This window comes from Kwoniella botswanensis, chromosome 1 (assembly GCF_036426115.1).
Source record: "Kwoniella botswanensis chromosome 1, complete sequence".
In the NCBI taxonomy this organism is placed as follows: Eukaryota; Fungi; Basidiomycota; class Tremellomycetes; order Tremellales; family Cryptococcaceae; genus Kwoniella; species Kwoniella botswanensis.
Window position 1 is genome coordinate 2,433,382 of NC_088599.1, and position 25,303 is coordinate 2,458,684.

The 25,303-nt window shown below is 43.8% G+C and overlaps 9 protein-coding genes across 9 annotated transcripts; 3 read left to right on the top strand and 6 right to left on the bottom strand.

Annotated features, from left to right (window-relative positions):
* Positions 1 to 956: 956 nt before the first annotated feature.
* Positions 957 to 4,482, top strand: L199_000939 (uncharacterized protein; the record flags this gene model as incomplete). The annotated part of the gene is made up of 7 exons (XM_064886697.1): positions 957 to 1,983; positions 2,047 to 2,442; positions 2,509 to 2,572; positions 2,641 to 3,656; positions 3,726 to 3,783; positions 3,842 to 4,349; positions 4,414 to 4,482. 7 exons carry the CDS (start codon positions 957 to 959, stop codon positions 4,480 to 4,482), a joined length of 3,138 nt encoding a protein of 1,045 aa, XP_064742769.1.
* Positions 4,483 to 5,172: 690 nt separating this feature from the next.
* Positions 5,173 to 8,647, bottom strand: L199_000940 (uncharacterized protein; the record flags this gene model as incomplete). Its single annotated transcript, XM_064886698.1, has 7 exons — positions 5,173 to 5,887; positions 5,949 to 6,077; positions 6,164 to 6,606; positions 6,667 to 6,830; positions 6,900 to 6,990; positions 7,051 to 7,132; positions 7,197 to 8,647. 7 exons carry the CDS (start codon positions 8,645 to 8,647, stop codon positions 5,173 to 5,175), a joined length of 3,075 nt encoding a protein of 1,024 aa, XP_064742770.1.
* An 805-nt stretch (positions 8,648 to 9,452) lies between these two features.
* Positions 9,453 to 11,913, bottom strand: L199_000941 (uncharacterized protein; the record flags this gene model as incomplete). Its single annotated transcript, XM_064886699.1, has 5 exons — positions 9,453 to 10,170; positions 10,268 to 10,671; positions 10,731 to 10,762; positions 10,820 to 10,896; positions 10,976 to 11,913. The coding sequence occupies 5 exons, from the start codon at positions 11,911 to 11,913 to the stop codon at positions 9,453 to 9,455; spliced, it is 2,169 nt and encodes a 722-aa protein (XP_064742771.1).
* A 753-nt stretch (positions 11,914 to 12,666) lies between these two features.
* On the bottom strand, positions 12,667 to 15,337 carry L199_000942 (uncharacterized protein; the record flags this gene model as incomplete). Its single annotated transcript, XM_064886700.1, has 4 exons — positions 12,667 to 14,302; positions 14,364 to 14,462; positions 14,531 to 14,643; positions 14,741 to 15,337. 4 exons carry the CDS (start codon positions 15,335 to 15,337, stop codon positions 12,667 to 12,669), a joined length of 2,445 nt encoding a protein of 814 aa, XP_064742772.1.
* Positions 15,338 to 16,563: 1,226 nt separating this feature from the next.
* L199_000943 (uncharacterized protein) lies at positions 16,564 to 18,119 on the bottom strand (the record flags this gene model as incomplete). Its single annotated transcript, XM_064886701.1, has 8 exons — positions 16,564 to 16,720; positions 16,799 to 17,028; positions 17,191 to 17,343; positions 17,409 to 17,428; positions 17,500 to 17,524; positions 17,592 to 17,650; positions 17,774 to 17,938; positions 18,053 to 18,119. 8 exons carry the CDS (start codon positions 18,117 to 18,119, stop codon positions 16,564 to 16,566), a joined length of 876 nt encoding a protein of 291 aa, XP_064742773.1.
* Positions 18,120 to 18,798: 679 nt separating this feature from the next.
* L199_000944 (uncharacterized protein) lies at positions 18,799 to 19,718 on the bottom strand (the record flags this gene model as incomplete). Its single annotated transcript, XM_064886702.1, has 4 exons — positions 18,799 to 19,155; positions 19,288 to 19,433; positions 19,530 to 19,589; positions 19,673 to 19,718. 4 exons carry the CDS (start codon positions 19,716 to 19,718, stop codon positions 18,799 to 18,801), a joined length of 609 nt encoding a protein of 202 aa, XP_064742774.1.
* Positions 19,719 to 20,002: 284 nt separating this feature from the next.
* Positions 20,003 to 21,369, top strand: L199_000945 (uncharacterized protein; the record flags this gene model as incomplete). Its single annotated transcript, XM_064886703.1, has 7 exons — positions 20,003 to 20,034; positions 20,107 to 20,174; positions 20,237 to 20,321; positions 20,421 to 20,484; positions 20,596 to 20,913; positions 21,014 to 21,108; positions 21,258 to 21,369. 7 exons carry the CDS (start codon positions 20,003 to 20,005, stop codon positions 21,367 to 21,369), a joined length of 774 nt encoding a protein of 257 aa, XP_064742775.1.
* Positions 21,370 to 21,532: 163 nt separating this feature from the next.
* L199_000946 (uncharacterized protein) lies at positions 21,533 to 23,185 on the bottom strand (the record flags this gene model as incomplete). The annotated part of the gene is made up of 1 exon (XM_064886704.1): positions 21,533 to 23,185. One exon carries the CDS (start codon positions 23,183 to 23,185, stop codon positions 21,533 to 21,535), a length of 1,653 nt encoding a protein of 550 aa, XP_064742776.1.
* A 636-nt stretch (positions 23,186 to 23,821) lies between these two features.
* On the top strand, positions 23,822 to 25,018 carry L199_000947 (uncharacterized protein; the record flags this gene model as incomplete). Its single annotated transcript, XM_064886705.1, has 6 exons — positions 23,822 to 23,895; positions 23,972 to 24,044; positions 24,122 to 24,249; positions 24,321 to 24,428; positions 24,507 to 24,600; positions 24,668 to 25,018. The coding sequence occupies 6 exons, from the start codon at positions 23,822 to 23,824 to the stop codon at positions 25,016 to 25,018; spliced, it is 828 nt and encodes a 275-aa protein (XP_064742777.1).
* Between the last annotated feature and the right edge of the window lie 285 nt (positions 25,019 to 25,303).

Here is a 25,303-nt window from a genome sequence, read left to right on the forward strand (position 1 = left end):
ATAAGGATCACATCGACTTTGAGGATCAACATTGTTTTCTCTTCTTTTTGTTTTTTCCTTCCTACCCTTGAAAATCAAATGATGCTCCGATATTCCCTTCTCTTTCTCTGTCTCGATGCCTCGGAAAGATACTAAGAACAAAAAGATCTTCATTGTTGGGTTTCACCATTACCTTATGCGTTGGAATAGATGATAGGGCTTATTCTTCTTCCTCTAGGCATACCTATAATGGGTTCCTGAGTGGGATGTCCTCTTTGTATGATGTCCACACAAAACGGATACGAGACGGAGTAGACACTTACTGTACCATGTACCATGCTGGGTTGAGAGATCCGAACAAAATATATAAGAACTGATTGACTAACTATTCACTCCTCCTCATCTAAATCTCCCATCCTCATATATGAATGACATGATATAGATTCATAGAATAACATTACTATATCTAGCTCTCGACGGTAGCTTATATATCTAGTACCTACCAAGATCATTCACTGCCCCAGCTCCTACCTCCTACCTCGTGTACATCACATCAACTCACCACCTACGAACAACCCATACACACACAAACACCGACATACACAAGATACATCAAATCATCATCACCCTCTCATCTCACCCCTTGTTCATCATTATAGACTGTACTGATCACATACTCGAACAAGTCAACCTCAACCTCGTGGATTAGTCGTTTTTACCAGCACTCGGAAGACAATCGATCGACGTTTTTGCTTCTCGTTCTTAGTCAGGTTGATTGGACTCGCACTCATTCCCATCGCATATGAGATAAAAGAGGAAGTCAAAGTGTGAGTCAGATTCTCTATCTTTTCCTTCTTTCCACTTTCCCCCTTCTTTCTTATCACTAATTCATGTATAGTCCTCTAAAGCTGACTTTCTACCATACAATTGTTTCTTTTCCTTTTTCCTATAGTCTGTGATCATAAACCAGAATCAACATGTCATCCCACTCTACCACTTCCACACCTCCCTCTCCCCCTCATACTCCTCTTCCTTCTTCACCAAACTTCAAATTGACCTTACCTACTCCACCTTCATTCTCCGCTCATCGATCCAGCTCTCAGTCGAGGAATACCTCATCTACCAATCTCGTCGACTTACCCCACCAGCACGATGATACCAGTCGACATTCCAAGAGGATGAGTATATCTTCTATCCATGATCCAATTGTGGACAACAACGAGAAGAAAGATAGGAGAGTATCATTCTCGATCGAAACTAATAAACCTATTTCGAGACCATCCACTACTAGTACTGCTCCACCATCAGGAGGAATGAAATCACCACTTTACAAGATCCCTCAACGTCAAAATCCTCCTCAAGATAAAGATAAAGATGGAGAAGAGATACTCAACAGTCCTGGAATACTACAAACTCCACCTCCTACAAAACGTCGACCAATCTCTTTCCAAGGGGTATCACCTGGATCAACCAGGATCTCCAATACGGCCGCTCTTAAAGGGATCTCGATCGATCAATCTCTGTCTTCTCCCAAGGGGGCGTTTTCGAGATCTATTTGGTCAGCGGGGGTCCTACCTTCCTCATCATCTAAATCAGGTTGGATATCCCCTGCAGGTGCAGCCGGTCCAACAAGTACCAAATCAATCTCTTCAACGAAATCACCTTTACCCATTACCACTAGTACTGCTACTACTGGCGAACTTCGCAAAAGTCCGAGCGGAACGGGTAAGCAGGGATCAGCGAGTGAGATTGCCAAAGCGAGAGGATTAAGTATAGCGATTATAAAAGAAAATGGACAAGGGGTATTACCGGTCACTCCTGGTTTGATGACTGCTTCATCAGCTGGCGGATTGAAGAGTCCAATCGTAACAGTAGGAGGACTGAAAAGTCCTGATATAAAGATTATAAAACATATCAATGTTAATGGTGATATTAAGAACGGATTAAGCTCTGCTAAGAGTACTGGTGTACCTGATACAGCAGGAAGTATCGGTAAGAAAGAGAGTAAGTGAGATTCTTTGAATCCTGGTACAAAGTTAAACTGACAAGTGTTGCTCTTTGACACAGTCATTTTATGTAAATTCTATCATACACCTGGATTAACCTGTACTTCCCGACCATGTCGATTCGTCCACAACCTATCCTCCGTCCAAAACCAACTAGGATCTGCATATCCTCAATCTGCCACAGGTGCACTGAGTGGATTTAGGATGTTAAGTCCTGTTCGACCTGATCCCACTTCGGGGACTTTCGCCCAGGCTCAAATGACACCCTCGACCGCTACTGATTTCCCGAAAAAGACCGTCAAGGTGAACGAAGATGGCGGGATGGACCTGGGCGATATCATGCCTGGGGAGAAGGTCTTGATCGAAGATGAGAATGGTGAAGAGGTCGTTGGACAGGTAGTCTTCATGAGTGGTGGCGGGAAGGGGGCAATGGGTAAGAGCAGAGAGAAGTGGAAGAGTGAGCGTATTTTACTTTACGACTATGAGTGAATGTACAACTGATCGATTGGTCTACATGATTTAGCTGTCCCATGTAAAGACTTCGCTGAAGGTCATTGTCCATATAGGGATTACTGCTCTTTCATCCAGTACGTTCGGCTCAAGCAAAATTATCCAGAAATCTGTAATGTAAGCTGATTACGATTCAATTCATTAGCGACGAGAAATTACCCTCCGGCTTGCTCAACGAGGAGTCGAAGACTGAAGAAGACACTGAGCCCGAAGCACAGAGGGTCGAAGTCACTGAATTGAGCTCCGCTCAACAACATCGATTGACTCATCGTAAATCCGCTTCTTTGAGCAGTTCACTCACAGCATGGACCAAAGCTCTCCCGAAAGCCATCTTGGTCCCCTCGGTGAAGGTCGATCCTCAAGTACTTCAAAAGACCGAAGGACACTTATCAGCTTTTGCCCCTCCATACCTCAAAGATCCCATCGCTGTAGATGAGATTGGCGATCTCATTCCCGCCCCTCAGTGTATTGAGGCAATAAAAGCATCAGCTACTACACCACCTGTACGAGCTAAAGAGCCATTAGCTATACCTATGGAGCCCACCATCACCGCCCCACCCAAAGTTACCGCTTGGGCTAAAGGTCCTCCACCCAACTTGAGGAAAGTGGCTAGTATCAAGAATCTCTCTTTGACCCCTCATCCTCGTTCTCACGGGAATGGGAATGGACTTACACCTACTTCAGCAAGTCATCTGATGCCCCCCGTATCCGCTATATCAATGTTCGGTACGGAATCCGATCCAGCATCGCCCTTTGATCCGGTCGTCCAACGAAGGAAATCACAAGAGTTGGAAGATGCCTTGAAAGATCTACCTAAATCAAATTTATCTCAACGATTCGAACATGATCAAGGTCTCTTGTCTCTACCTAATTTGCCTACTTCGCCTTCTCAGGGTTATTATTCTGCTCCAGCCGCCGGTGGAAATCAGGGAAATAGTGTATTGAATTCTACTACGTACCCCTGGGGAATGCCCATGTCACCTTTACCTGGACATGGCGATCCGACTGTCCCCTTGATTCCCGGTGGACTCGGTGTGATCTGGACACCTACCGGATGGGCTGTTCAGGATGCAGCTATGAAGAATGCCCTCAGATCGGCTGAGGTGAAAGCTAGATATGGTGAGGATACGAAGAGAAGAACGGCGAAGAACTATTTCAGGAGTAAGTGTGACAAGCATGAATTTAAGAGTAGCCTAGTTGACGATGCTGATGATGATGCGTGCATAATAGCTAAACCATGTAAATTCTTTGCCGAGGGTTATTGTCCTCATGGTGCCGAATGCACATAGTAAGCTGCGTTATCAGTGCGGAGAGGTAAACATCAGCTCACAATTTGCCCATCGCAGTATGCACGTCATGGTTCCCTCTTCACCTGAACAATCATCATCTTCCTCAGGTAGTGAATCAGGAGCATCTATCGGTCAAGCATTCTCTTCACCTACTTCACCATACGGTACGATCCAACAACCAGTACATCCGAAACATCAGACTTTGCCATGTAAATTTTACAACTCATCCTTGGGATGCAATAATGGCGATCGATGTAATTTCTTACATACTCGTGTCGTACCCGAGAGTGTAATGATGGTTGAAAGACCCAGACCATGGAGGACAAAACCATGTAGACATTATCAACTGAATCGATGCACACTAGGTGACGCATGTCATTTCGCGCATGTGCTTGATCCTGCTTGGGTAAATTCAGGATATCATTCTCAATATCAAACCAATCACCCACCACAACATTTGACGGAAGAGAGTTTGGAGAAGACTTTGGAAGAGATGAGGAACGGAAAGAATGAGATAAGGGGAGGGGACGACGATGAAGATGAGGATGAAGATGATGTCGAAATTGTGAGTGATTTGATGTTTATTTCGAACTTTGGAGATCATTCGCTAATGAGAGTTTTAATTGTAGGTAACGGCTGTAGGAGATCTGACATTCTCTTCAACAAGTTACAGTCCACCTTCTTCCGTTCGAGTATGAACGGTTAAACATACAGTATGTTAATTGATAACTGTCGTAACCGAAGTTCATTTACTGTCTATAAAGTGTCGTTGTTAGTTTCTTCAATCAATCCTTTCCAATTTCAATCACATCACTGTACATTTTACTCTGCTAAAAATGCTCGCGACAGGTGTATAAATGCTTGAATCACCATTTATATATCGCTTCCCTCTTCATTTTTGATTCTTGATTCTTGATTCTTGATTCTTGCGTTCTTCTCATACATATATGGATAAATATATATATTCTGATAAATAATTACTGTATTGAAATCTATGATAAGTCAGTGTGAAATGCATATTACCTTCATACACGATAAGTTCGATATTGTCACTGATCGAACTACAATCATAGCCAAAACCATTACTGTACGCTTGACTGTCAGCCTGATGGTAAAACGATAGGTATATATCAAGAATGATGTATTGATAACATATAACTTGCATGATTGTTACATGTTGAACCATAGATCGGTCTAAGCTACACAGACAATATATATTTCATGATGCTGTTTTGTCATGTAATGCCTTGATATAGTTTGATATACTCAGTGACTGCACATTCAAAGGTAATGTACTAATGATCGATGCTCTCCATGCCGAACATTCCCTCAATCCCGACGAAGCATTCAACCTGAGGATATCTATGACCACTCTCTGAACATCGATCCTAGTATGGCAATCCTCCCTCATGTTTCCTCCTCTTCTCATCCCTCCACCCTTCCGCCCCACCAGATGGAGGAGCTCTCTTCATACCATTTCCTGCCCCATTCCCGTTAGTGGGAAAGTTACCTTGAGTCATCGATCTTCCAGGGGGTCTTAAGTTATTTCCAGTCAATTTGAATGGTGCAGCTGGTGCTCCACCCCCACCTCCTCCACCGGAGCCACTAAGCTTGAATGGTGCTGCAGGTATACCCATACCCTGTTGAGATGGTGGGCGCTGTTGTCCATATGGACCGTTGGTTTGAGATCTACCGAATTGAGCTTGGCCTGGTGGAGGACCATTGAATCCTATTTGAGGTTGCATAGGCATACCCATGCCCATGCCCATTCCCATAGGAGGTCCATAAGGATTCCCATTCTGTTGTTTATAGCCGGCTCCAGTTTGACCATGTACCATCGGAAGAGGACCATGGGGTGGAAATCCTCCTTGCTGATTCTGACCTGGTGGACCGAAATTGTTGAATCCCTGTTGACCAGGCTGATACCCTTGCTGAGGTCTAGGTCCGGGAGGTGGACCACCGTATGGAGGAGGCGGACGAGATTGTAAGGGAATTTGCTGATGCTGACGAGGGGGTCTGGCAGGCGCTATCGCCTGTGAAGCTACGGGTTCCTGTTTCTGACGAGTGGTCATCTCATGTGATGACTCTACGTTGATCGTTGTCCTATTCATTTTCCGGCATTGTCAGCTGTGTGCAATTGACGCCAAATGGCCAGCTGACTCACTTGTTGGGATCCGCAGGTAAAGGAGCAGTCCAGAACCACGGGTGATCGAGCGCGTCGTAGGCTGTGAGACGTTGTTTGGGATCAAGCTTGAGCAACTTCATCATCAAGTCTGCTCCACCTTGATCCATCCTGCACAAATCAAGTCAAGTCATACGACCAACCAGCATTATTGACTGTTTCCTGTATGGGCTGAGATTCAAAAAAGAGCAACTTACCCCCATTTAGGCGCTGAATCAAACAAGGTAGTATCTACCGGCGTCCTTTCCCATGGATGACCGACAGCCTCGGGAAAACCAGGTAACCTATCCCAACCGGGGAAAGACTCCTGACTGAGTGGACCACATCTTGAAAATATCTGATATAGTTGATCTCGATCTGAATCACCAGATAGTATAGGATGTCGGAAATACATCTCTCCCAGTACACATCCCAGTGACCAGATATCCACCGCGGGACCGTAATGAGTGTCACCCAATAACAACTCAGGAGCTCGATACCATCGTGTGACAACCATGTTCGTGTATTCGTTAGCCAGATGAGGAGGCATCAAAGCGTCATGAGTCCATGTACGTGCTAAACCGAAATCGGCAATTTTGATTTGTCCGTGTTTGTCAACTAGGATATTAGCAGTTTTGATATCTCGATGGATAAAGTTGTTCTGTCCGCATATATCACGATTAGTATGACCATCTCAGAAAAGAGACGGAAAGGGACTTACAGAATGTATATAGTCCATGCCCTCCAGTATCTGCCTCATAAGCAACTTCGCCATTGAATGGGTCATTTTGAAATCCTGATTCGCCAGCAGACCACACAAGTCATGATCCATGTAAGGAAAGACCATGAAGACTTCTCCTCGATTACTTCGATCTCCAGGTATCTCTACCAATACGATCGACCCTATGAGCGCGTCGTTCCACTACGTGATTCACCGCTTGACGGTTCACTCACTTCGTTCCACAACCATATTCAAGATAGGTACTACGCTAGGGTGATTTAGACTTTTCAGGATCTTGATTTCTCGCACTGTCGTTACGGACACCTATTATCCATATTTGATCAGCTTGTTGTTCTCATCAGAGTAGATACCGAGCTAGCTTACGCCGTCTCTGGGATTATGCGTGATGAGCTTCTTCAGCGCTATCACCCTTTTCGTAGCTATTTCCACTCCTTTCGTCACGACACTATCGCAATCCAGTCATATCAACAAACATGATCGTTCTGTGGTTGTGCAGACCAATCACTTACCCAAAGGTACCTTCACCCAATTTCGCTCCTAGGTCGTAAGCCGCTAGCGTCGTAGTCCCTTCGAACGTCTTGCCAAGTTTCTTCAACTCTTCCTCTGCAGTCAGACTTCTGAACCGCTGACTATTGGCATGAGTATCATACGGGTTGAGTTCCTTCTTGGCTGTAGGAGTAGCCGCTCTCGTAGGTGGGTCTAGAAGATTCCGATTGGGTGCATGAGGCATGGGCTTAGGTGCATATGGGTTAGCGGTCCGTTCTGCTTTAGCCGCTAGTGGCTGTGATTTGGATGGTGAAGTTGCTGTTTCCGCTTGAAGAGGTGCGTCTGATGTCGGTGGCTCGGGTGGTGGTGGTGGGGAGTCCGGCGGAGGGGGAGGAGGCGATGCTGCTGGTAGAGGGATTCCGTTCTCTTCGGCTGGAGGCGGTGGCGGTGGCGGAGAGTCATTGGTGGGAGGGGTGGGAGGGGTGGGAACAGAAGGGACGCTTTCTTCGTTTGTCGAACGTTGTGTATGAGTAGGTCGATTTAGTATACGTATCGGTGCAGATCGATCTTTATTTTCTAGATTATCTTCAGCCGGCAGTGTTGTACCGTTTCCAATATTGAGCTGTTCCCTGAGTTTGCTGGATGTACCATTCTCATATTTATCCTTTTTCGAATATGGGTTGACCAGAGTAATATCATGTGATCGTTTATGCTGTTCTTCCTTATCCGATCTTCTATGCTGAGGTTGCGGTGGTGAATCGCCTCTTCTTCTCGCAGGCGATCTAGTACCCGTACCATCATAATGATCTTGCGACCTAACCGATCTTTCTTTCAATATCGTATCCCTATGCTTATTGTAGTCACCCCATGCTGAACTATATCCAGCTTCTTCCCTCTCACTCTGTCGATAATCATGTCGTCCATGTCCCCTACTATACCTATCGTCCGACCTGTACCTATCCCTATCTCTATCCCTATCTCGATCATCTGACCGATATCTATCTTCTCTTTCTCTATCATACTCAATTCTATACCTATCTTCTCTATCTCGTCGATGCTGCGGCGACGGTGAATATCTTGATCGAGAAGTCGAAGGTGGAACCTCATAATCATCATATACCCTGTCTTTATCTTTTTCCTTCCGCCTTTCCTCTCTATCACTTTCTTTGTGTCTCGGTGATCTTTCCAAAGGTCGAGGTGGTAGACCATGAGCATTGAAAGATTTACCAGGTGATCGTGATCTAAACGATGTTCCAGAAGCAGACGTAGAAGTCGTAGCGGATTGCTGAGGAGGATGAGGTAGTTTGGAGGATGAAGAGGAATCGGCATTGAGTTTGGATAATGGATTAACCCATTGTTTAGCTGGTTTGGCAGGACGTATCAATTTGGGAGGTGGGGCTGTGGAACTGCTAGGTAGGTTGTCTTCTGGTAATTCGCCATCTTCAGGTTCGCTCGGTCTTGAAGAAAATGGCATGGTGGAAGATCACTCCGCGAGAATGACCGAGGAAAGGGGATCTGGATAATGGGATTTTGATGACTCCTGTATGATATTTTGACCAAAGCTGTTATGAAGAGGCGATAGATATCATTATGGATACTCCTCTCGGAAAATATACACAGCAGTTATCTGGTACGAACCGTTTATATTCGATGTGTTTAGAATGTCCGAGTCCGGATTTCTTTCTCGGCCTCATTAACCATCTGGGGGGATGGCAGTATCGTGTCTTTTGTATCGCTCGTACGTTGGGGTATGTCGCAAGAGACAAGGGCAAGATGAGCATATACCAACGCGAAGAAGATCAAGTTACAGTGACCGCCCTTTGTAGTGTGGTTGTGGTTCATCTAATCTTGATCTTCGGCTGTCTTAAATGTGTTACCCAACTAAAGATGACATCTCCATCTCTGTCTGCTGGTGAGGTGAGTCACCATAAGATCTCTTTCATACTCGTGCTGCGGCCTGCAGCCTCCTTCAAACACTATCTCATATAGCGTAATATTGTCAAACTGATATTGATCTTGAGTTGTAATAGGATAAGAGGTCATATATGCATGTAACATGATAACGTTTGACATATTTATCTCAACAACTGTCCAATGGAATACAGTATACAGTACAGTACTCTGAAACACATATCTTTCGATAAACAATCCCTCTTAGCGACATGATATGATATAATATGATACAGTGCAGATACAACGTACGACTAAACTCATTCCTTCTCTCTCACAATCAACAGCCAACAACGAATGATCAACGAATCATCGCATCGATCCGGACTCTAAGAGACAATCTTAGCAGCTTCCAGAAAATCTCGCTCGTTCCAATCCCCATCGTAATCCGTACTTTGAGATGAACCAATCATCGGTTTATCTTCGTCTGTACCTTTACCAGTGCCTGTATCGTACTTTGTGGACGTTTGACTCGAATTTGGATGTTTAAATCTATCCCTTTGTGTTTTGAGTATGATTGGAGTGGTATCGGGTGAACCTTCAACCTCAATTATACTTCCTTTCTTTTCCAATCTCGACTTCAGCTTAGACTTGGGTTTAGGTGTCATCAAATCTGCACCATCTTCTTCATCCTTGATTTCATCTTTGTTCGATCTCCCTTCTCTTTCTTGCAGTTGAGCTTTACGAATCCTCTTCAACCTTTTCTTCTTGTCATCTTTCCTATCCATCAATTCATCCATAACAACCTTCGAATCATCATCGTCTTCTCTAAATTTCCATGTACCATATCCAACACTTTCCTTTCTTATCTTTTCACTCTCCTCATATCCCTCTCCATGACAATGGCCATGACCATGACCATGATCATCCATGATAAGCAATACCGAAGCTTCAGGTACCAATATATGAGTGACGAATTCGGTCCAACTTAGGGGATCGATCAAATCGGGATACATCGGAGTATCACTCTTAAGCCATGGGTAATATCCCCATTTCCTCATCGACAGGAAATGCTCGATCAAGATGATTCGTCCCAAGTCACCATAACTATCACCCATACCAGAAACAGACACATTTCACATCAGCTCGTACCCTCTCTTCCATGGCAGGTGGTAGTAAGGTGGAAAATGGCAAGCACACTCACTAGCCAGTTTTGACAGCAGCCAAATTCTCAGGTTTAGATTGCCATTTCACACCTGCCCAGGTATCTTTCCCAACCTCATCGATCTGCTTGATTACCGTCCTAAACGCCTGAGACGTTAGGGGTTTCTTAGTAATTTCGTCGAGCCGTTCTCTTATCCAACCACTTTCCAACCTCCCATCCAAATTCGCAAAATCGATAGATTCCGGATATCCCGCTCTGAGTCCAAGAGGTATAATGGAAATTTCGGCGTGGTGCAAGGCGCAAAATTCAATGTGCTTTTGCCAGCTGAGTTCCCTTGCGTTGGGATTCGAGTCGGTAGGTTTGGGTGTGGATAGGGAATGGAGTTCTTCTTGTTGACGAAGGAGGTTTGGGGATGGTTTGGAGGGGAACGGTCCGGAGCAGTACTACGACGGAAAACTCCATGAATCAGATAGGTTTTCTTACTCGGAGTGAGTCTACTCACTGGACATAGTTCCGTTCTACTTTTGTATGGTGCTGGAGTACATTGTCTCAGTCAGCTCAAAGTCGGTGCAAGATCATTGTCATCCTCACCTAGGTACATCCTATCTTCTTCACTCAGATCTTCATCTTCTTCCGCTACATCTTCAAGCAATTTCGAAAGATCAATTCTAAGATTACACAGATCAGCAGTCTATATATACCATTGATCCTTATTGATAGAGGTGTTCATGTTGATTCTCTACTCACTGTTCATCTGTTATATCGGGATCCTCATAATCACCTTTCTTCCTCAATTTACCCAATTGCTTGAAGAAATCCGTCCCGCCGAAACTTTCTCTTTTACTCTTCCTCTCTTCTTTCTCCAAATCCAATCGTTGATATTCCTCTTCCTCGGATTTGCTTGTCTGCCCTTTGTCATCGTCTTCCCTTCTCTTCTTCTTTTTCTCTGTACCAACATGATTCTCATCTTCATCTTCACTAGATCTCTTTTTCATCCTTGGTTTCGGGGTATTATACATCTCCCCATCCGATGAAGCAGGCACTAACACTTTCTTCTTCTTTCCGTTGGGTGTAGGGGTAGAAGTGATTCTACCCGGTGAAACAGATCGAGACACAGAAGACCTATAATCGCTGTATCCATCATGCATATTCTCAGGAGGTGTACTTCCCAAGGCCATCTCATCTTCCTCATCTGAATGGACAGTTGGAGTCTGTTCGCGAGGGAGAATTCTCGTTCCTCCTTTCGTCTTGGTTTTGGTTACTGTTGTAGTAGACGAAGACGATGCAGAGGAAGAAGGTAATTCTTTTCGAGTGGATTTCCCATTCCCATTGATCTTATCTTTACCTTTGTAGGGAGTGGAAATGGAAGTGGTATTACCGTTATCCTTGGCCTTGTCCTTCGAATGTGCATACTCCACTCTATCGTGCACCCTATTATACTCTCTCTCATTCTGCTGTAAATTCGCGAAGAACCCCTTGGGATCTTTAGAGTACGAATTTGTTCTCTTCACATCTTTATCTTTATTTTTCGTCGAAGAAGAAGTTGTGGGTGTAGACGTTGATGAAGTAGCTTTGACTTTTGAGGGCGTTGACGATGAAGTGGTGGTCTTGCTTTTCGTAGCAGTACGAGGTTTAGGAGCCGCCACTGAGACCCTAGAGGGCTTGGTGAGATCCATACCAAACATGTTGGATGATGAGCCTGTTGGTTTAGATAGGTTGGATATGTTTGATGATTGAGAAGATGACGGATGATGGACGAGGTATCCTTCCATAATATGTTTGTTTGGCTATTGATCGTGAAATGACCGGCTGCTGCTAATTCACTTGCCTCTTATGAGCACAGTAGGTCGAATCTAAGTACTTATGCGTCGAGGAGTTGGTCGGCGGATGGAGACATTGCAGTAGATGATGATGATGATGATGAGTCGAAGCAGTAGGAAGAAAGGAGATGAAAATGGAAGAGTGAGGTTTGGATGAGGTTGGTTGATTTCATGTCCACCAGTGCTCGTCCACTTGTCCACTCGTTAAGATCTTAAACGCGTCCACACCCGACTGAAACAGAATTCCGATGGAATCGATCTCCCAAGGCACACACGAGTGTCTGTGCGCAGAGTAAGATTATGATTATGATTATGATTATGATTATGATTATGATTATGATTATGATTATGATTATGATTATGATTATGATGGGAATCATTCGAATGCAAGATACCGACTGTACGACATACTCTCATACATCCATGAACAGATAACTATACTGTAACAGTCTTGTATAATACCATGTATCATGTATCATATATCATGTGATCCCTTGGACAAACAAAATCATTGAATCAAAATCAAATTGATAATAATCATAACAATCCACTACAACATTGAACGTATATCCTATACCCAAAAAGAAGAAAGAAACAACAAGCCAAACAAAACCAGTCTTACGGTTCATACCTAGGTAAGAAAACCGCACCTGAACCAGATCGAGCAGGTAAAGCATTCGAGAAAGTAGCGGCGGAATCTGCTTCTGCGTCTACCTCTGAATCCCTACGATTTCCCACTTCCTGCCGATCGTCATCCAACTGCCCATGTTCTTGTTCCTCTTGTTCTGGATTCGTACTACTTTCCATAGGAGCAGAATGCGAACCCGTACTTTCCGCTTCTTCATCCTCGTCTAAGACGAATGTAGGAGCAGAAGGCACAGATACTTCTTCTACCCCATCTTCGTCTTCGCCCAGCATTGGCGGAGCAGATGGAATATCATGGTCGCGAGCGTGGTTCGTCTGATCCAGAGCCGGAGGTGCAGAAGGGAGTAAATGAGAAGTATCGATGTCAATAGTTGACGCAGAGGGTATATCGTTCAGTCTTGATGATAATCTAGCATTCAATCTAGGTGGCGCAGGTAAAAGTCCATTCCCAGATTTTTCTGATCTACTGCCATCCATTGAGGGCGATGGGACATGAAGAAGCGATTCATCCAACTGTTCGAAACCTTGTTCATCAACTTGAACAAAAGGTGCAGACGGTCCTTCTCCTTCTCCCCTACCCGCATCCTGATCTTGATCTCGATCTGAGAATCTAGGTCGATTGACAGGAGGTGCAGATCCACCCATTCGTAGCCTTTCCAACACCCTCTTATCATCCGTAGCGACATGCCTAATCCTTTCTTCGTCCCTTTCTCCATGCTCTTCTTCAGCCCCATCTTCAGCAGAAGATTGAGGTTCGACCAATCTTGATTTGCCTTCAGCTCTAGATACCACCGCTAGAGCGATCTCGCCATCTTCAGTAGCGGGAGCAGGATAGTAACCTGGTGCTTGAGTTTTTTCCGTGCCAGATACTACCACAGGTGGATCAGAGGCATTGGATGGACCAGCAGAAGAAGATGAGGTTGAGGGGTCAGGACGATGTCGAGGTAATGATCGGACAGAGGCAGGTCGGTAGGCAGGTGGGAAATGGGGTATTGAACTTTGTGCTTGATCGGTTGAACCTCTAGCTGCAGGAGTTCTTCCATCGTTGGACAGATCTTGAGTATCTCGTTGAGATCGAGATCGAGAAGCAGTCCCAACTCCAGCTTGATCTCCATCTCTTGTAGAATCAGTTGAAGATCTATTCGATCGACTACCTTGCCTCTCTTCATCATCTCTATCAAGTGTACTTGTCGGCGAGATCGAGATCGGCTGAATCTCTTCGACCCCTTCGATAGGTTTATCCTCCTCTTCCCCTCCCTCCCCAGTGGTACCATCCACTTCATTCGTTGTCCTAACAGCACCATCTTCATCTTCATCAATTTCTTTCTCCTTCTGACCACCTTTATTCTTTCTCCTCCTCATACCCAAACGTGAATTCCACACTCTAACTTTATTCTTCGCTACACCCATTTGACCGTTCTTCCTCTTCTTCGCTGCATGTTGATTCTCCAACTCCTTTAATTTCTCTTTAAAAGCCACTTCGTTCGCTCCGCCTGCGGCAGAATTGAGATCTTCTTCTTTTATACCCGCTGCGGCCAAGGCTTTACGTCGCAAGCGCTCTTTCGCTCGTTTTCGCTTACGATGTTTCTTCCGTCGACTTATCACGATACTGAACAACAAAGTCAATGGTGTAATATGTGATGTAAGGCATGATGGGTATGGGGACTTACAATACTATTAGACCGACTATCCCACAGGCCAAGATGACACTAGCTATGGATATTAATGGTACTTTGTATATACTAGTTCGGTTCGATGATACTCCCCAACTACATATTACAGTCAGTCTCGGTTCATTCATCCAACAATGTGGGAAGTAGATTGAACGAGAACTTACCCATTAGGTAAAACTGACTCGACGGCATAAGAAGGAGCAGTCACTGTCGGTTGTGAATTATCCACCGTACCTTCGCCATCATCATCCGCAAATATTGGCGCGGCAGTAGCAGTCTATGATTTATCCAACCATCAGCACGGGCGATCTGATGAGTACAATCATAACACGATTGTACACCACATTTTTAATTGAAGGAGTAAGGCTACTCACAGCTACTTGTCTACCATACAGACTCCATCCACCTTCTGCCCTTGTCCAATGTCCCTCTTCATGCCTAGTCAACAAGTACGGCAAGACCGTCTCGTCAACATACTCATTATATGTGGGAAGTACCGAGGGCGTCGAGACGGACGTGAGATATTGGATATTCCGATGTTCATTGAATGAAGAAGAGATTTCTACTTCGGAAGATGTCGTTGTCGGTATGAAAGTAGAGGTGGATGAAGTGGGTGAAGGTGATCGACGTAGACGACGTGAAGGAGGAGGAGCAGCGAGTGAAGTGGGTAAGAAAGGTAAAAGGAATAATGGTAAGAAGGATGATATCGTCGTTTTGGTCGACGTGGTTCGGGCTGAGGCTTGACGAGATCGAGAAGCAGTGCGAGGTCTTGATGAGTCTGGTTGAATGCATATCTCACATTTACACATCTCCTGAGAAGAAGACGATAAACGTGATGGTCCAGCTCCTACATCATCTAACCTTATTCCCAATCCCAATTCCATACCAGTACTAGGAAGAACAGGAGGAGAGGGACAAGGGATAGTCCCTATACCTTGTCTCCCCCGATCCCTATCCGTATTGATTGACATATCCTCTAAACTAACACATCAATGGTGAGTCTCTTATCGAGTGTGTGCAGTTGATGATGAGATGAAGGAAGTGGGTCTGATAACAGTCGATGTGTCGATGTGTTGGTGTGAAACGAGGCGATGAAAAGAGATGATAATTGAAAGAACTGTTATTTATAGAATGTACCGAGTTGGAAATGGAAAGTCAACGTATATGTGAATAGTAATTGGGGCGTGTTGGATTGTCGTTAAGAGTATATATGATTAATGGTGGTGTGACCTTTTATGCAAAATTGATGGTGGGATCTATAGATCTTGATTTGCTGTGAAATGATTATTTATAGATCTAATCCCAACCAACACCTAAGAGGCTAAGACAAAATGGAGGTGTATATTGCAAAAAGCGCTTCTTCTATTTTCGGCTTTTGCCTTGTGTGCAGTTGACAGTCGAATAGTGGAATAATAAGAATATACAAATGACAGTATAAGAAGTGAAAGGAGAAAAGCAAGAGATGAGATGAACGATGAATATGAAAATAACTCTGCTGCAACGGGTGTTATGTTGTTTTGAGGTGGCCACTTTTACCAATGAGACTGGGTTCACTCTACCATCTGTACCTCACTCTCGCATCTTCGCTATATCCTCGGACAAGGAATTTCAACGTATGTGTATGCATGAGTATCTCAATACGTTCGTGCCAATTGCGCATGCATATGATTTCTCCATATTTATCAACAAGAAGCATTCGTATAGAATGGATATACTCCCGTTGTCTATTACAGCAAGCAAAAGCTATAATTAATCATCCATGGTACAGACAGTAGGAAAGCTTAAAAACCCATCCACCTCATCAATCGACAACTAACGGGGAAAGAGGAAAGAGGAGAGTAAAAACGGGGAGGGGTCAAAAGGGTAAAGAAGCAAAAAGAGCAAAAACACAATTATTAACGTAAACGTGTCTTTCCAGTCCAGTACCTCTCTTCTGGTCCCCGCCCACCTCACAGGAATACTCCCAGAACGGGTAAAAACGGCCCGAGAGTGAGCGCTCTTAACAGCTGCAGCTGCTTAAAATAACATTTCAAGAGGCCACACTTACGGAATGCTTACAAGTGACTGACCAAGCTATCTCTCTCCTGCATATCTAATATATATGTATCTATCTACAGGCTATACATGTATTTCTCAATTCGATGAAGATAATATTCTTCATCACTATGGAATGATACTAGATTACCCTCCAAATTGTCTAGGGCTTAGCAGCGTCCCATACATCTGTCATCCTATATCTAAAGAATTTCTTTCTCCCAGCTTCCGAGATTCTGTTAATCTCATCTTCAGTCAAAGTGATATCCTTGGTAACAGCTTCAAGTTGAAGTTTCTGTCTCTGCTCATTAGTCGATGTACTATTTTTGTGACACATCGTCACGACTTTTGACGTCAGCTACTACTCAATTCGTATGGAGAGAGTAGCATGAGCATACGTTACGACGACACCACCAGTAGTTTGTAATGCCCAATTTAACAATACTTGAGACTCCTCTATACCCTTTGATTTGGCAATTTCTTGGACCACTTCATCGACTGGACCACCCTTCGCACCAGTCAAAGAAGTGAGAGGACCATAAGCTTCGACATGGATGGAGTGCTTCTTCATTACACCTAGAAGTCTTTGAACATTGGGTGCATGGAAATTGTATGGATGGTATTCGATCTTTGGTTTACAATAAAAGGTGAATCATTATCGTCAGCTTGGTCAAATTAACATACAAGTGAATGATAAGCTCTTCTTGCAAATATCTCAATATATTCGCCAAGATAAATATGATAACTCTGTAGAGGTCCAGATAAGATCTCAGGGATAGAGACAACCCACCTGATTGACACTCGGAGCTACCTTCCAGGTCTTCTCAATGTCCAGGATATCCTCTTCACGGAAATTGCTTACTCCGATCGATCTCGCTAGACCCTCTTCTTTGAGCTCTTCCATCACTTTCCACGCTTCGGAGAGGGAAAGGGGTTTAGTAAGCTGAACGAGGGGTAATTCATGAGTGGTCAGTTGTATAACCGGATCAAGATCAGATGAATACATACGAGAGGAGAATGAAGGAGGTCTATCGTTCAGAATAGCAGTCTCAGCTAAGTGTACCTGTTGTATCGCAAAGACTGCAGTGTCGTTACTCACATAGATCGACATAATCGGTTTTCATCTAACCGATATGACGTATAATCAGTAAAGTATACAAGGAAGAGACAGATTGATGAAGAAAAACGAACATCTTTGAGCAGACCCTCCAATATCTTTCTAGGATGACTCTCCGTACCGTTTTTACCGCCTGAGCTCAAACCCGTCAGCTCGTCAAGTCATCGTGATAACGCAAATCCAGTCATTTGAAAAGAGCAAAACATGGTGTAAGATTTTGTCTTCAGATATAGGTGTGCGCGAAGGGTAGACTTACATTTCTGAACTACAAAAACATCTTCTCTCTTTCCTCCGAATTTCTCAAAACCTTCTCCGAAACTCTTGGAATTGGCGTACATCTGAGCACAATCGATATAATTGTAACCCGTTTTGAGGGCTGATACCACTTGAGAAGCACATTCACTCCCATAATTTGCGGTACCTATCGATCATAGAGCCAGATAATTAGCATCGGCAACAGCTATGACTACAAAATATCCAAAGAATCCATGATTCTTAGTGAGGTGGAAGGAAGGGCGGGGAGAGGCGGACTCACCTAAACCATATCCGATCCTGGGTATTTTGATACCGTCGTTCAACGTCAATGTGGGTATGGTAGACATTCTGAATATTCGATTGAATGGGGTTATGATGAATGCTTATTGCTGAGCAGTAAGATGTAGGAGTAAAGATGTGTGTAATAATGATGATGATGTGGAAAGTGACACTCTCAGATCCTTTGTTATCGATCTCACTTTGAATCTTAATCCGATCTGAATGACGTGCCGGATAATCCGGGATCTCGGGCTAATCCGACCAAGACCAACAGTTGAACTGAATTATCAGAATCAAAGTCTCATCTCGAACATGCTATATATATCGCGATTCTCACATGCATTGCTACATCTGCGCCATCTTCAGATCTAGCTCTCCTTTCCCGTATGAAAGATAGTTGCAGCAGTCGAATGGCCAAATCCTTATGAGAAATCATCGATCATTCTTATTCAACAGTCATACAAGCACGCCACGTTCACAGTCCACATCTTCAATAAATCTCTTCCCATTTTAGATCCGGCCTTTTGGTATTGGAACACATTCAATATTCATACTGCTCAATTTGTTTGTGGATTATCTTATTGAAGATACGATCATGCGTCCCCAAGTGTGACATTCTTGATCTTACACGATATTCTACATATCCTATATCGTACAATACATTTTTACAATATCCTGCGGAATGTCCATTTTACGCTCTGTCCCGCATTTCGAACTGATACAGTGTCTAAGGTGCAAGTTCGGAGTCTACTGTGTCCCTTCTATCGATTTGAAATACTCTGTAAAAGCCCTCGCTTCATCCTCCATCTCTGCCATCGCACGAGGTTTTCTATCTTCGTCCGAAGGTATATCCCAATTCTCACCTATCCCATTCGCGTTCCCAGTGGCATTTGCATTGGTCTTCTTCGGCTGATTGTTGATATTGCCATTCGCCATTATCGATTTCTTCTGAATTTGCGATGTTTCCAAGTTCTCTTTCAAGTGCGATTCATTGTCCTCCAAGAGGGGGTATATCCGATCATTCTCACCATTGAAGTCAGTCGGATGACGAGGTAGGATATGAACATGGACATGAGGAACTGACTGTCCTGCTGATTTACCGTCCTACCGTACCGCACCCAATCCGCTTGATCAATAAAGGAACTACATGTACAGGTGTTCAAGCAGGATAGCGAAAAGCAGATATATCACATCGGCGTTTGGGAGTTTTCTGTCTCTGTAGAGATACTTACTCACCTGTAGAGAGATAGTCAACGCCTGAGCATTATAATACCTTTCCAAACCTTTTCCTACTTTCTGTACAGTAAGGAACAAATCTGTTATTTCCGGTGGGTTTAGGTCAGATAATCGAGGGACCACTCGTTTAGGTATGATTAGGACATCTGTTTCAACATTCACAAGTGAGTCAGGTATGATCTGTGACTGGCGATATGAAAAGAGTTGTATTTGAGGAAAAGAGAGAGAGAGAGAGAACTTACGTCCTGGTAGTAGTGGTTTGAGGTTTACTATACCGATTGATAATGGTGTTGAATAAAATACTAATCGTATAGTATGACGACGACATAGTTCACTTAGGTTCAGGTAGCTAAGTTGGAGAGTAGGCGTTAAAACATAAACTTACCTTGTTTGGTCACGTCGAATATTGAGAATAGATGTTTTTGAGTCATTCTACCTATGTATCTACCAGACTCTATGTTCTATCCTTCTATGAGATATCTTTCTTCAATGTAAATGTAAAAGTCCATATATGGTGCACCGTCGAACGATCAGATGAAAACCAGGTGATGACTGAAAGGTCAGAGGTGTGTGTTTCTGTGAGCAACTCGCGTTAAGCCGGACGAAACAACTTCGAATCGCATCTCCCTCCATCTTTCTCCACCATTATTTCGTTACTCTCAATTCAACACACATTTGGGCTCACCATTCAAGTGCAACGTAGTCAAAACCCACGATGAAATTGCTCTCAAGCTTCTTGGCGTTGCTGTAAGTGTCCCTATCATACCTGTATCAAAGCCATACAATTAGCTTTCGCTAATGATGTATCTTTCGCTTTAGAACGCTGTTGCCTACCATTTTAGCAGTGACTATTTCAGGTCAAATCAAATTCGGTGATTTCCCTACACGTATGTGATCACCGGTCTATCTTCTTTAGTCTGTGGGCTGATGCTCAAGGCTGTGGCAATAGGTAATATCTTACCTGTAGGAAGTAAGGTGTCGATCAATAATGGAGAGAGAAAAGTGTGGATAAAAGATGATGGGAGTTTTGAAGTGTGAGCTATGAATTATCTCATTCCAGCCCTCCCTACTATCGATCATCGTGGTCGACTGACTGACTGGCTGACTGACTGTCCTGGAATCATCGTTGATAGTCCCCATATAGATCAAGGTGAACATATATTGGAACCTCTCATCCCAGGATATATCTTCCAATCTGTACGTTCAACTCATCCTCTCACTTTCCGCCCCATTCTTGCCCATCTGTCCCTTTCTCCAATCCTCTCCTCCATATATCAAGCTTACATCTCATATTCGTCTTCAACATAGTATCTAATCACCATCCACCCCTCCACTCCTCCCCCACCTCCCTCCCAACCCTCTTCTCCATCATCAGAAGATCCCTCTACCCCCTCCTCACCTACCATTCCAACTTATTCAATCCATATCCAACCTTTCTACCCCGCCAAAGCACCTCTCCCCATCTCATCCACCTCTCTCGCCCATCCCCTGGCGATTACCCCATTGGCAAGGGAAGACTACTTCACTCCTAAAGGCGGTATGAACATCCTGGGGATGTTGAAATCACCAATGGTGTTGATGATGCTTTTCAGTGCTGTCATGTTATTCGCTTTACCTAAATTGACTGTAAGTCTACCCAAACTAACTTTTCTCACATGAAACAGACATTGTACGATTTATTGGGTAACTGATGTTGATTGTTCCTATTGATATTCGTGAATTTTAGGCAAGTATGGCTGATATGGATCCTGAGATGGCCAAGGAGATGGCAGAGACTAGAGAGAAAATGAAGGGTTTCCAAAATATGGATTTGGCTGGATCGTAAGTCAACCTTTCACTTTCAATTAACCCTTCTGAGCCAAACAAATATCTGTCTTATGTCTACTCCCTCGATGTATTATACAATTCCTGGCTGGATTGTCGTTGGTGTAATATAAGTTACTGATATACTTTGGGGATTGATGTTTTAGGCTATCAAATATGCTTGTTGGATCGACTGAAGATTCACCCAACTCTGGTACAAATACGCCTAACAAATCTGGTACAGCAGGAGCAGGAGGTAAGAAACGTCGTGGACGATGAGTACGAAATACGTGTCAAGAGTTTACATATACATGATAGACGGAAGATGCATCATATATCTCGCATCTTCAACAAAGACCTCAACCATCAACACGGCATACGAGTAAGAAAGGAATATGAACATATAAATAATGTTGACATTACAACGTTTCATTTGGTCTGATCACCAAGGTTGAGCTAAAAAACCAAAACCTTCACCTGAACCTGACCAACTGACCATAACTTCTCCTTCCTCCTCTCCGTCTCCCCCTGATGGGGAAGCGAGCAATTGATCAACTTGATTCCACTCTTCCATCTCCTGTGAGAAGACCGACGACGATTCGACGTCCGAATCAGAATCCGAAGGATGAACCGACCAGATCCTTTGATCCTCGTCGGAAGAAGAAGATAATCGAGACAGAAGTGATTCGGTTAATGACTCTGTCGATATCGAGGATATCATCGAAATCGATTGATCCTCAACCTCCAGGGGAGTTCCACTTGAAGTTGATGGCCATGAATCGGATGGAGTCGATAAGATAGATTCGGAAATATCGAATAATACTTCTCCTTCTCCTTCTTGTTGTTGATATGACATATCGAGTGTTGGAAATACCAGTTGTTCATTCTGATCTTGAGAAGCAGGTATAGTCGAATGGATAATTGGTGAATTCCAATTTTCCATGATTTCTTTACTCTCCTCTTTATTCAACTCCATCTCTTCCAGTTGGTCTGTATCCTCGTACAAAACCCACCATTGACCCTGTTCGTTCTCTCTCAAACTCTCACCCAAGATCGTCCTTACATCCTTGATGGATCTATCGTAAAAGATCAATCTAAGTATATCAGGTTGATCATCCTGATCATTAATCACTTCGCCTTCTACCCTTCCGGCTAATCCAGGCGGATGATAATCTAGTACTCCCAAGGATTCCAATTTGTTTAGGAGGGGTATGATCCGTATGGAAGAATGGAGAGAGAAAGCATTATGGATTGAAATGAGTCCTTTGGTCAATTTGGATAAGATTGAAATTCCAATTTCAGTTTCGTCATACCCATTTTGACTTGGGATCAATAATGCTTCCAGTGATGGTGAGAGAGGTAAAGCGAGGATGGTTATTTGACCTTCGGTGATCAACGTTTCAGGTAAAAGAGGTAGGGAGATGATTTCCTCAGAGGAGGGTCTGGTAGAAGGAAGAGGGAAATAGTGTTTGAGATCTTCGATAAAAGATGAATCGATTGATTTTACGACTTCACTTCGTCTGATTCTTCTTCCGTGCGTCGTTGGTTTCAATTTATTCTTGGAATAAGGAGTATATCTACTTGCTTTAGGTAAACCTTTATTTGATAATTTGTTCTTATCTTCATCTTCTATCAGAGAAGCGAACGCTCTAAATACCATTGAGATTTTCCCATTGACTGCATTTTGAGCAGATGGATAAGTGGTAGATACGAAGGTTCTCGCTTTGCCTAACCCTACATTGGCTTGGATGGAAGGTCCGTTAACCCATCTAGGTCTCGAACCAGCTGCATTCAAGCCTTGTCGAACTGGACCAAGTCGTTTGGCGACATTGGAAGATGAAAAGTGCCTAGACGCTGAAGTAGGGCCGGATTTAATTGGGATAGTAGCGTAAGAATGACCGAGTTGGTGCGAAGGGATAGATAATGATGGAAAAGAAGACTGGATGACTTGTCGAACTTTCTGTATGTGATTGACGGTCCGTTTTGAAGCTGTCGCTTTTGATATGGCCACGGCTGGCTTCGGGGCGTACACCATGGCAACCGCTATTTTACGGACGAGGGTGGTCCAGCTTGTGGACGTGAAGAGGGGCGGCATGATGATGGTCACCCCTCTTCAGGTACTTTATATATCTACTAAAAGTGGTTCTTGTTTAGGTGTTTGAATGGACTAGATGGTGATGTGGGAAATCAACAGCATCTTGTATTCTGGAATAACGATTGAAGGGTACAGTCTTTCTTTCTGGTCGTACACTTTATATACTGGTTGAGTGGCGACTGACACGAACGAGTCCTCTCGGCGCCGGCAGATCAAGCATCAACAGATGGGGTGTTTCAGGAACAAAGCTAAATCAAAGGGAGATCGGTTTATCCTCCGTCTACGGCCGACTGAAGGCGGAGGTCACCGACACCCACTTGGTTCGAGATTTCCTGTTGACGGATAACTCAAAGTCGAAAGATGATGCTTACAGTCGTACTGCATTCACCCGTCTGTACCGGATAGACACACTAGATGAGGTCAACCGCTACAAGAACGATACGGCGCTGCTTTACCGTGGGCATCGAACCCACCAAACGTTCAGTCTCAGTTGTGTCACCGATCATTAGATCCTTCATTAGCACCGCCAGACCTTGTTTACGCGGTCAGCCAAAGCCCTTGATCTCAACTTCACCATGTTTTGTGAAGCAGAAACATACCACTTCTTCCCCGCCTAAACATGTGATACCGATAGATATGGCTTTCGACGTGGTGCAGCCGAATGAGGTGACAGCTAAAGGACAGAGCCTTGTGATCTGTCATGGATTATTGTAAGTAAAGCTCAATCGGCACGAAATAATGGCCTAGACTCAGTAAGCAGAAGTTAACTGTAACGTTGGGAGATAGTGGATCGAAACAGAATTGGAGATCATTGGCCAAAACGTTCGCTTCGAAGCTTGGTATGCCCGTGTACACTCTGGTAAGCAATCCGTACATCCTTTATTGAGTACAAGTAAGGTCTCATCAACAATAATTGAATACTGTGGCTGGTCATAGGATCTGAGGAATCATGGCACCTCGCCTCATGCTGAACCACATACTTACTCGGCGATGTCAGAGGATATATCGCATTTCCTCAAGAAACACGGTCTGCATGAGGGAGTAAATTTGATGGGGCATAGTATGTGAGTCTACCTCGAACGATTATTGTGACTAGTTGATTGCGACAAAGCACTAATGAGGTATCTGAATGTAGGGGTGGAAAAGCAGTGATGGCTTTTGCTCTAAACGAGAAACTCAATAAACCTTTGCGATCATTGATCAGTGTGGATATGTCGCCTGCTATAGGGAAGATATCATCTGAGTGAGTTAGGTATCGTATGGTACACCGATCGAAACCATATAGAACCTGTTTGTAAAACGTTCTAATCTTTATGAATAGGTTCGCAGCATATACCGAGTCGATGATGGAGATCGAACGTGCTCAGGTAAAGACAAAACATGATGCCGATAAAATTCTAGCTAAGATCGAACCTGTATGTCACATCCTACATCTCGTATAAATGTGGGCTGACAACTTCTCTAACATGTTGTGGTACACAGTCTTTACCGACACGTCAATTCCTTTTGACAAACACTCGTCAGACGCACGGACACGATCCCCACTTAGTCTTCCGTATCCCACTTCAACTCCTTTCGAAAGCTATCACCGATATTGGTCAATTCCCTTATACCCCTCCTCCGCCTGTATCAGAACATTCGCCGATATGGGAAGGACCGACGTTATTCCTCAAAGGATCACATTCAAAGTACATAAATAGGAAGAATATACCTGTGGCTCAGGCGTTCTTCCCCAAGATGAAATTGAAAGAATTGGAGACGGGACATTGGGTACATGCTGAGAAACCTCATGAGACTGTACAGCTGGTTAAGGATTTCGTGGAAAGTGTGTAACGTAGATCGCATAGTTTGGATTATAGCACATAGATCATAGATTGTACAGTGATGGTCATTAGAAAATCCATATCCCTGCATAATTGAAGGTTAGTAATAGAGAACTATGAAGATAGTGCTTGAGATTTGTGTATGAATTTCCTGATATCAAAACGCAAATATAACCTGGAAAGTGAATTTGATACACGACGGATGGGGATATAGGTGAAAACAAAGCTCCTCGAACTTTGTCAAGAGTGTCAGATAACAGAATCATGAATGAATGTATGTATGGCCTGAATTTCC